The sequence below is a fragment of the Ylistrum balloti genome, unplaced genomic scaffold (genome assembly GCF_031769215.1).
Source record: "Ylistrum balloti isolate Yb309-2 unplaced genomic scaffold, AGI_CSIRO_Ybal_v1 Utg370092, whole genome shotgun sequence".
NCBI classification, from domain to species: Eukaryota; Metazoa; Mollusca; class Bivalvia; order Pectinida; family Pectinidae; genus Ylistrum; species Ylistrum balloti.
This window is the reverse complement of record NW_026782123.1, coordinates 729,675-741,859: the sequence shown is the minus strand read 5'-3', so window position 1 is coordinate 741,859 and position 12,185 is coordinate 729,675. Positions and strand designations below refer to the sequence as shown.

At 37.3% G+C, this 12,185-nt stretch overlaps 1 protein-coding gene across 1 annotated transcript in view; it reads right to left on the bottom strand.

Moving 5' to 3' along the window:
- Positions 1-12,185, bottom strand: part of LOC132549954 (sushi, von Willebrand factor type A, EGF and pentraxin domain-containing protein 1-like) — a 42,853-nt gene that overhangs the window by 5,613 nt on the left and 25,055 nt on the right. Inside the window, exons 13-22 of the mRNA XM_060213940.1 lie at positions 10,828-11,010; positions 10,294-10,473; positions 8,824-9,003; positions 8,419-8,520; positions 6,554-6,790; positions 6,110-6,304; positions 5,718-5,897; positions 5,191-5,370; positions 4,845-5,018; positions 2,837-3,019 (exon numbers count right to left, since the gene is read on the bottom strand). Coding sequence (XP_060069923.1) covers positions 2,837-3,019; positions 4,845-5,018; positions 5,191-5,370; positions 5,718-5,897; positions 6,110-6,304; positions 6,554-6,790; positions 8,419-8,520; positions 8,824-9,003; positions 10,294-10,473; positions 10,828-11,010 — 1,794 coding nt within the window. The remainder of the gene's footprint in view (positions 1-2,836; positions 3,020-4,844; positions 5,019-5,190; positions 5,371-5,717; positions 5,898-6,109; positions 6,305-6,553; positions 6,791-8,418; positions 8,521-8,823; positions 9,004-10,293; positions 10,474-10,827; positions 11,011-12,185) is intronic.

Genomic DNA, 12,185 nt, shown 5'->3' with positions numbered 1-12,185 from the left:
TCCATCAAACCAGACTGTCCGCGTCACCATATAGTAACTAAGAAACCAGACTGTGCCGCGTCAACATATAGTAACTTAGACATCAGACTGTGCCGCGTCACCATATAGTTATTAAGACATTGGACTGTGCCGCGTCACCATATAGTAACTAAGACATTGGACTGTGCCGCGTCACCACATAGTAACTAAGACATCAGACTATGCGGCGTTACCATATAGTAACTAAGACATAGGACTGTGCCGCGTCACCATATAGTAACTAAGACATCAGACTGTGCCGCGTCACAATATAGTAACTAAGACATCAGACTGTGCCGCGTCACCATATATTAACTAAGACATAGCACTGTGCCGCGTCACCATATAGTAGCTAAGGCATTGGACTGTGCCGCGTCACCATATAGTAACGAAGACATCAGACTGTGCCGCGTCACCATATAGTAACGAAGACATCAGACTGTGCCGCGTCACCATATAGTAACTAAGACATAGGACTGTGCCGGGTCACCATATAGTAACTAAGAAATTGGACTGTGGCGCGTCACCACATAGTAACTAAGATTCCAGTGTGTGCCGCGTCACTATATAGTAACTAAGAAACCAGACTGTGTCGCGTCACCATATAGTAACTAAGACATCAGACTGTGCCGCGTCACCTATAGTAACTAAAAAACCAGACTGTGCCGCGTCACCATATCGTAACTAAGACATCAGAGTGTGCCGCGTCACCATATAGTAACTAAGACATCAGACTGTGCCGCGTCACAATATAGTAACTAAGACATCAGACTGTGCCGCGTCACCACATAGTAACTAAGACATAGCACTGTGCCGCGTCACCATATAGTAGCTAAGACATTGGACTGTGCCGCGTCACCATATAGTAACTAAGACATTGGACTGTGCCGCGTCACCATATAGTAACTAAGACATCAAACTATGCGGCGTTTCCATATAGTAACTAAGACATCAGACTGTGTCGCGTCACCACATAGTAACTAAGAAATCGGACTGTGTCGCGTCACCATATAGTAACTAAGACATAGCACTGTGCCGCGTCACCATATAGTAGGTAGCTAAGACATTTGACTGTGCCGCGTCACCATATAGTAACTAAGACATAGGACTGTGCCGCGTCACCATATAGTAGCTAAGACATCAGACTGTGTCACGTCACCACATAGTAATTAAGAAATCGGACTGTGTCGCGTCACTACATAGTAACTAAGACATCAGACTGTGCCGCGTCATCATATAGTAACTAAGACATCAGACTGTGCCGCGTCACCATATCGTAACTAAGACATAGCACTGTGCCGCGTCACCATATAGTAGCTAAGCGTTGGACTGTGCCGCGTCACCATATAGTAACTAAGACATCAGACTGTGCCGCGTCACCAAATAGTAACTAAGAAACCAGACTGTGCCGCGTCACCATATCGTAACTAAGACATCAGAGTGTGCCGCGTCACCATATAGTAACTAAGACATCAGACTGTGCCGCGTCACCATATAGTAACAAAGAAATCAGACTGTGCCGCGTCACCATATAGTAACTAAGACATCAGACTGTGCCGCGTCACCATATCGTAACTAAGAAATCAGACTGTGTCGCGTCACCATATCGTAGCTAAGAAACCAGACTGTGCCGCGTCACAATATAGTAACTAAGACATCAGACTGTGCCGCGTCACCATATAGTAACTAAGAAATCAGACTGTGCCGCGTCACCATATAGTAACTAAGAAATCAGAATGTGTCGCGTTACCATATCGTAGCTAAGAAACCAGACTGTTCCGCGTCACAATATAGTAACTAAGACATCAGACTGTGTCGCGTCACCATAGAGTAACTAAGAAATCAGACTGTGGCGCGTCACCATATAGTAACTAAGATATCAGACTGTGTCGCGTCACCATATAGTAACTTAGACATCAGACTGTGTCGCGTCACCATATAGTAACTAAGACATCAGACTGTGCCGCGTCACCATATAGTAACTAAGAAACCAGACTGTGCCGCGATCTGGAGGTGTTTTCTTTTTAGATATTTCTCCAAGCGAGCACGTGCATGAAGCCCTGTATAAAATTAAGTTTTGACATATCAATTCTAGTTACTACTAGGTGGAGAATTACCAAAATGCATACGTTGTCAGATGGCAATGTGTGAATATGGAAATTACTTCTCTTGTTTCTAAATAGTGTTGTGCATCGTTAATATTACTTATATATATATACATCTTTTATCTATGTAGAGAAGGAAAATAATGTGACATACAAAATCTTGGTTTAAAGGGACATCACTGTAAAATTATTTGTTGTTATTGACTGTGCGTATTTTATACAATTCCAGTCACGGCTCTATGCTAACCGGATTACAGACGATTTACAATGTCTAGTTTGACCACCCAGTTTATTCGGGAAGATTCTCTCGACTGATAACATCATATGAATAAAAGTCTAATTCCATCAGTGCACGCATTGTAAACAATATGCAAAGCTTTGACCTGTCTCCATTTGCTCAGTCAATGATGCTTTCTCGTCTGATCAGTTTCCATCTACCACGGTTTGCTTCATTAGTGAAAATCTGGGGGTTTCTTGTGCTAATTTGTCTACCCTACCTATGTGGCGACAATATGCTCTCTCATTGAGGAGGATGAAAACCTTGTTGTCTTTATTGTTTCTGTAGTGTTTTTTTTTCTTTTCTGATTGATCCTCATTCTCTTGGTCTAGATGTCAATGCAGACGACAGCATCTAAGTGGAGACTTTGTTAAAGCAGAGTAAGGATTACACCGTTTTTTTCTAAATCTCAATGCTATTTTAAAATTCAACCTACTTTTACATTCACTATTGTCATTGGACCAAGACCCGTTAGTCAAACAGGTGAGCTCTTCAGGACCGTACAGTTCCATACCGCTGACACAGTGAACCATCAGTGTACTTCCAGTGTCCATGTCATTCTCGTGCTTCACAACAACGTATTTGTCTTGGGGCATCGTTGGGGGACCACACCCAGTCGCTGAAATCAAAGGTCTACTTGATATTGAGTAACAACAAGAGCCGTCTGAAACGGGTTATGCTTCCCGAATGGGACAAAATGCTCCGTACATAATTTAAGTATGAAACAAGAGTGCCGTGGACACAATATACACCGTCACAAAATATAAAGATCCACTAAGAGCAAGCTACAGATACAAAGTTGAAAATGTCATAAATCTTACAAAAATCAACGAACCAAAAAATCGCCCCTTCATGCACATCTACCCATTGTAGTAGTGACATTGAGCAAGTTTCGTGAAAATCTTCTGATTATTTCAGGAGGAGTTGCGTTCACAAGGCTCCACTAAGAGCAAGCTACAGATACAAAGTTGAAAATGGCATAAATCTTACAAAAATCAAAGAACCGAAAAATCGCCCATTCATGCACATCTACCCATTGTAGTAGTGACATTGAGCAAGTTTCATGAAAATGATAATAAGTTTAGGAGGAGTTGCGTTCAAAAGAACGGATGGACGTAAGGACGGACAGACGGAGAAGATGACGCCAATATACGACCGCCTCCGGCGGCGTATAAAAAGTAAAAGGCAATGACTCCGAAATTATGAGAAGAGTTGAGGTTCTTGCACTACGCACTTCTTCTCCTCATCAATATATATCTACATTTAAAGATTAATACTGAGATCTCTTATTGTTTTTGTGTTATGCTCCGGACAAAATTTCGAAGGACACACGAACAAATGAACGGACGGGCGAGCGAACAAAGCGACAACTATATAGTATATATCTGACAATACGACAACTTTTCATGTATACTGAAACGAATAAGAAACGCAACTTCAAATTGTAGGTTTAATAAAATAATACTTGTGAGCATTATGTCTAAATTTCATATGTAATAGTTAATATTGAATATTGATGTAACATCCTCTAAATGTTTGGAGATTTTTAAGAAAAGGTCACTTCGCTGATATCGTGTCGTTAAATTCCCATTGACTATCACCAAAGGTGTCTTCAAACCATGGGAGATTCCCGCCCAAACCATAACTCATCCACCCCCAAATCGGTCATGCTCCAAACACAGGCGTCAGCAAAACGTTCGCCTCGACGCCGGTACACAAGTTGACGGCCATCTGCTCGAAATAACGTGAATCGAGATTCATCGGTGAAGAGCATGGACCTCCAACCTCTCACAGGAAAACGTCTGGGCATATGTGCCGTCAACCATTGCATACGACGTGCTCGATGTTGCGGTGTTAGTGGTAAACCAACGTACTGTCGCCTTGCACGCAAATTAGCCTCATGCAGTCTGTTGATCACTGTTTGGGGATGAATCCGATGGTTATGATTACCAATCGTATTCCTTGCCGTTTCAGCAGCCGTTAACCTCCTGTTACGCAAGTGTGCCAGCCTAACAACGTTACGCGTGGACGTCATGATCTCGGCCGGTCATCGACTCTTCCTGTGGCGTTAAGACGTGAAACTAATCGACTGATAGTCGATTTGTGAACTCTGAAGTGTCGAGCGACGTGAAGTTGCGTGCTCCCTGCCATAAGCATTTCGATAGCACGTCCTCTATCAACCTGTGATAACCGTGGCATAATTGTAAAAGGAATTATTGTTTGCAAAAGTATTGGCGATGATATGTCTCGATGTTAGTGATAAATTGATACTGGTTTAGGGTGATAGACAGGGTGTACTTTTATTTCCGCAATTTTTATACAGCTATGTATATTTAATACAAAATTAATAACAATTTTCCAAGTTGCGTTTTCCTTTTCGTTTCAGTATATAATCTATTCTTCTATGGTAGCAATGTCACGGTTTTATCATCGATAATACTCACCTTTACACTCAGGTATGGTTCCTGAAAATGTTCCGTTCGGAAGACACTGTAAGACAGAAGTTCCGTTCGTGTTTCGACACACAACCGTCACATTACCTCCAGGACTCATGTCAGCAAGCGACCGGACATCTACCAAATGTGACATTGGTACTTTAGGCAGGCTGCATGACGGAGCTAAAATGATGTAATACGGCAGATTATAACTTGATTGATAGAATTATAGCGAATGTTGAAACATACACCTTATATATGAGATAAGTAATTAATAAATATTTGATCACACATTATCTACTTTTCTGTGCTTTATTTGAGTATATACCATAATGTTATTATAATATACAACTACCTTTACATTCCGGCATTTCTCCATCCCATCGACCATCCGAAAGACAGCGAAACCTTCCCTGGCCTACACGCCTATACAGCTGAGTACACTTTACCATGATCTGGCTACCAAAGGGATACTCATTCTTGTTCTGATCCACGTAACTGAATGCAGACAGTGCCGGTTTCTGACACACAATAGCTAGGACAAAGTAGGAATATCAGGATATCAGGAAACGCATTAAGGATTGTCTTACTTTGGGCAATGATAATGCTCTTATCATTACAGATTAGAACTGTATTAGGAAAAAACAGCACTAATCATTGTAATTTACAGTATATCTGAATATCGGCTACTTTTGCCTCTTCCCTAGTGGTGTCTTCGTGCAGAACTGACTGTTAAATCGTAATATTACGTTGAATTTAGTTTATTTATATAAAAGTAATCACAGTTTTGATTGCAGTTCGAAAGATACTTGCTTGAAATAAGGAAAAAACCCACTGATGTAAAAAGTCTGTAACAGTGGAATACTATTAAACAATCCTTACGTTTACACTTTGTTACATTCCAGGAATAGTTTGGATGAGAACATGTCAGCTGAGAAGGGCCCTGTAAGGTGTATCCGTCTTTGCAGCTAACCTGTACACTCAGAACGTAAGGAAAATGGGTGACAGACATCCCTGTGATATAGCTGTGGTCAGGGAGTGCTTGGTGCTTGCAACGCACGGCTAAACACAAAAAGTCATGGTTGTGACAAATCAGTTTAGATTTTACCACCCTAACTCGGAAGTTTCGTATTCATTACGTCAACATACAATTGTTCTGTGAAACATGTAACTACGTACACTTCCTCTGTGTCCATTTGTTTGACTTTGGGTATGAACATTGATCCAATATATTACAGTTATTTACTTATTTGATAAAGTTATATAGGACCTACCTTGACATGAAGGAATGCTGTATGTCCAGGTGTTGTTTTCTAGACATTTTATCCTTGGAGATGATACTGTCTTGAATCCTTCCCCACACTTGAGCTCTAGCAACAACACAGAACCCGTGAAGAAAGCGATTTGTGGTGGGTTGATCACTGTGACGTTTTGTGGAAGAACAGGAGGTGGACACTGGGCCAGTGAAGCTGAAAGTTAGTTACATTTTACTTAACAATAAATGTTATATAAACTACTGTTGCATTTTACTCGTGAGCTTTGAATTCTTAACTCTTCCTAAATTATATCAGATATTGCCTCAACTCCTATTCGACCCTAAATTAGGAAAAAATGCATTTTGTTCGTTTCTGTGATTTTTTGTATTTTCTAAACGCTTGAAATACTTAACAAGTCAGGAAATGGATAGAAAGACATCCATCAGGGAGTACTAGACTCACAACAGAGAGGAACTGGACAAAGCTCCCATCGTACATCCGGATCTACGGTATAGCACCATGGACACGTCTCATTGTCTGGATTTCTACAGAAGTTGTTAGCCTCTATGTCAACAAACTTCTCGTACTTGTGAGTATGGACTGTTGTATCAGACCATGCCTGGCAGACACGCCCACTAATCGTAGAATTCATCTCTCCGCGATATTCTGTTCCTTGTGGCGACAGACGACATCCTAACGCTGTAACATTGATAGTCTGGTTTAGTATTTTTGTTTTGAAAAACCAATCCAAATAGGATGACGTGTATATTGATGCGAAATGAACGTGAGAACAATGACCTTAACTGTTTATGAGTAGACGATAATTAATGGTCGTGAGAACAGACGTGTTTTACTATAACATGGCATGCAATACCTACTATCTTTGAAATATAATCACATACTGGACGTTCAGCAATGGTAATTGATGAGATTAATCTAAATAATGCTAAAACTGCACATAACGAAAGATCTTACAGTCTTTCTACCTCGGTTCGACATACAAGACTCCTAGCATCACCGACGAGTAATAGAAGGACCAAACAGCTGTATGATGTAGCATCGCTAACTTGTCTTAGATGGACCAAACAGCTGTATGATGTAGCATCACTAACTTGTCTTAGAAGGACCAAACAGCTATATGATGTAGCATCGCTAACTTGTCTTAGGAGGACCAAACAGCTGTATGATGTAGCATCACTAACTTGTCTTAGAAGGACGAAACAGTTGTATGATGTCACATCACTGACGAGTCTTAGAAGGATGAAACAGTTGTATGATGTAGCATCACTAACTTGTCTTAGAAGGACGATACAGTTGTATGATGTCACATCACTGACGAGTCTTAGTCATCTTACTAATAAATTTAATGTATAATTTCTCCATTTAATTTAATCTTTCTCCATTTAATCTTTATCTACGGATCACTGAAATAACACCTGATGTATGTAAATCAGCAATATCAAGCGTTTTAATAGTATTTCTGACTGAAATTGATGAGCATTTTGAAAGTATTGTTTGAATGTATTCTTTAAATTCATGATTACTACTTATACTTATGTAGCAGTAACTAATTGTTAACTTATTATATACTATGTTAAGAGGACCAACTCCAATATAGATGAAAAAAACTGAAATACCATTTTATAAACCTCTCATACTTAACCATGATCTTACCTATCAACAGAGTAAATGCAGAATTGTTGATAAGTTATTATGCATATCCTTGGGTGGATGGTCGAGGTATTTATACACATGGACTTTATGACCTGAATCCCTGGATTCTTGCATGGTAAATTATCAGTAAACCTGCATTATTTCAACTTATTTATAATCCTATGAAAAATAATCTGACATAATGAACTACTTCACGTTCCACAATAAATTGGAGTTACCTCCCTTTACCTTTTATATCCTAATTTGATATATACAATATTTTACTCACTGGATTTTCTTGCAGATAAATGTAATTTATTCATGTATTAATTCTGGAAAGGAGTGATATAGGCTCAGCCTGTTGTCCAATCCGTTTAACATATAAAATGTTAATAAAATTTTGTTGAAATTGAAATTGAGTCTCAGAAGGAGGAAACAGTTGTATGAACTAAGGTATACAATAATTTCTGTCGAAAGTGATATTCATTCGTGTGTCGATTTTACAAACATTATAATCATGTCAGTTTTTATTAACAGCAAATCAAGGGAATTGGATGAGTCTGTATTATTTTACTTATATTACACAATCTACAATGTAACAGCTTTTACTGCGAGTCACTCAGGCGGAACGAAGGAAAATTTAAAATGTATATGGATGGTGCAAGATGACTCACGGTATTGGCAGTGTCTTCCCCACCATGCTGGCTCACAATCCGGGCAACCTCCATCCGGGTCATCACAGATCTGGCTATCTTTACAGTGAAGAGGACAAGTCCCTACAGATCATACATAAGAAACTTTATTTCTGTTATTGCAAACTTTGGATAAATGAGTAAATACTAGTAGCAATATTTGAAATCCACTTATCTTAATTTTGTCTCAAAAGATGGTAGTTGGGTTTTTTATTTGCCCAAAGTATACTTAGAATTCTATTGACCTTTAAGAAAATGATTGTGTCTTCTCCATTACGTAGATTAAAGAGAAACGAATCATTGGAATTCAAATTGATAACAAACTAGTTGAAATAACGATGGTACAGTCCTATTTAAGGGGTTAACTACTTCTTTTTAAAAAGGTACCTTTGCAAACGGGAAAATTTCCATCCCAGCGACCATCGCTCTTGCACATGAATATGTCGTAGCCGAACAGCTGATATCCCTGTTTACATTTTACATGTATAATGTCCCCGAAAACGTAAGGGTTACTGCCGTTTTCAACAAGACTGTTGTCATTTAGAACTGGCACAGGGCAAACCACCGCTATACAATGTAGATAAACAATCATTGCTATAATACAAGTAATATCTAAGACTTTTGTTTGATGGTAAAGTTAATTGACAATATCCAAGACTTTTGTTTAATGGTAAAGTTAATTAATAATATCTTAGACTTTTGATTGTTGGTAAAGTTAATTAATAATATCTAAGACTTTTGTTTAATGGTAAAGTTAATTTATAATATCTAAGACTTTTGATTGTTGGTAAAGTTAATTAATAATATCTAAGACTTTTGATTGTTGGTAAAGTTAATTAATAATATCTAAGACTTTTGATTGTTGGTAAAGTTAATTAATAATATCTAAGACTTTTGTTTAATGGTAAAGTTAATTAATAATATCTAAGACTTTTGATTGTTGGTAAAGTTAATTAATAATATCTCAGACTTTTGTTTAATGGTAAAGTTAATTAATAATATCTAAGACTTTTGATTGTTGGTAAAGTTAATTAATAATATCTAAGACTTTTGATTGTTGGTAAAGTTAATTAATAATATCTAAGACTTTTGATTGTTGGTAAAGTTAATTAATAATATCTAAGACTTTTGATTGTTGGTAAAGTTAATTAATAATATCTAAGACTTTTGATTGTTGGTAAAGTTAATTAATAATATCTAAGACTTTTGATTGTTGGTAAAGTTAATTAATAATATCTAAGACTTTTGATTGTTGGTAAAGTTAATTAATAATATCTAAGACTTTTGATTGTTGGTAAAGTTAATTAATAATATCTAAGACTTTTGATTGTTGGTAAAGTTAATTAATAATATCTAAGACTTTTGATTGTTGGCAAAGTTAATTAATAATATCTAAATCTTTTGTTTAATGGTACAGTTAATTAATAATATCTAAGACTTTTGTTTAAGGGTAAAGTTAATTAATAATATCTAAGACTTTTGATTGTTGGTAAAGTTAATTAATAATATCTAAGACTTTTGTTTAATGGTAAAGTTAATTAATAATATCTAAAACTTTTGTTTAATGGTAAAGTTAATTCAAAATGTCTAAGACTTTTGATTGTTGGTAAAGTTAATTCATAATATGGTAAGCAGTAAATGACGTCACTATCCTGAAAGAGTACACAGCTGTCTGACGGACACATGGTGGTAACGTACATGCGCACAATCACAATTATGTAATTACTTTTTTCGTATTTCCCTTCTTTTCTTAAACTGGACTAGAGATTAATGTGCTCATGTACCATCTTGCCTTATTCATATGTTAACATGCATTTAAAACTAAAAACAGGAATCAAACAGTATACACAAACGAACCTTGACATGTCGGTAAGGAGGTATTCCACGTGCCGTCGGCCTGACAATACAGGTGTGAATCTCCCACAAGTGTGTAACCCGTATCACACCGAACTATGGTCACATCCGCGTATGTGTAAGACACAGAAATATCTTCTATGTGACTGTTTGATGATGGATGAAGTTCCGGACAAGAAACACCTGTAAAATGTTTGTAAATTTACTCGGTCAACAAAAAATTAAACTTTGAAACCCTAAACTTGATCTCTTAATAATGGCAGTGTGTCATTATTTCAATATATTGTGTTTAATTGTAACTTTATTCGGGTCAACAAAGAATCAAACTTTGAAATCCTAAATTTGATCACATGATATAAGCAGTATGTAATTATTTCAATATATCTTATATTAAATTGTAAATTTGAAAAACTAGATGTTATTCATCTTTTGCAGCCATGAAATAACAGACTACACTTTTATCGAAATTCATGTACCTATACTGGATATTCTTTTGAAATTTGACTTAAAATCTGTATGATGTTTTTGTATAATCACCGGTACATATAGGCATAGTTCCATTCCATTGCGAATTGTAGAGACAGCGAAACATTGTCTGTCCTGTTGTATAATAACCAAGTTCACATCCAACTTCAATTGTGTCGTTTTGTTGATAAGGACCTTCCGTGCCTTCGATAATATGACTGTTGTCTCTCAGTGTAGGACTGTCACAAAAGACCGCTGAAACAATATATACATCTCAGTGTAGGACTGTCACAAAAGACCGCTGAAACAATATATACATCTCAGTGTAGGACTGTCACAAAAGACCGCTGAAACAATATATACATCTCAGTGTAGGACTGTCACAAAAGACCGCTGAAACAATATATACATCTCAGTGTAGGACTGTCACAAAAGACCGCTGAAACAATATATACATCTCAGTGTGGGACTGTCACAAAAGACCGCTGAAACAATATATACATCTCAGTGTAGGACTGTCACAAAAGACCGCTGAAACAATATATACATCTCAGTGTGGGACTGTCACAAACTACAGAAACAATATATACATCTCAGTGTGGGACTGTCACAAAAGACCGCTGAAACAATATATACAACTCTGTGTAGGACTGTCACAAAAGACCGCTGAAACAATATATACATCTCAGTGTAGGACTGTCACAAAAGACCGCTGAAACAATATATACATCTCAGTGTGGGACTGTCACAAAAGACCGCTGAAACAATATATACAACTCTGTGTAGGACTGTCACAAAAGACCGCTGAAACAATATATACATCTCAGTGTGGGACTGTCACAAAAGACCGCTGAAACAATATATACATCTCTGTGTAGGACTGTCACAAACTACAGAAACAATATATACATCTCAGTGTAGGACTGTCACGAAAGACCGCTGAAACAATATATACATCTCAGTGTAGGACTGTTACAAAAACTACTGAAACAATATATACATCTCAGTGTAGGACTGTTACAAAAGACCGCTGAAACAATATATATATCTCAGTGTAGGACTGTCACAAAAGACCACTGAAAAAATATATACATCTCAGTGTAGGACTGTTACAAAAACTACTGAAACAATATATACATCTCAGTGTAGGACTGTTACAAAAGACCGCTGAAACAATATATACATCTCAGTGTAGGACTGTCACCAAAGACCGCTGAAACAATAAATACATCTCAGTATAGGACTGTTACAAAAACTACAGAAACAATATATACATCTCAGTGTAGGACTATCACAAAAGACCGCTGAAACAATATATACATCTCAGTGTAGGACTATCACAAAAGACCGCTGAAACAATATATACATCTCAGTGTAGGACTGTCACAAAAACTACTGAAATAATATATACATCTCAGTGTAGGACTGTT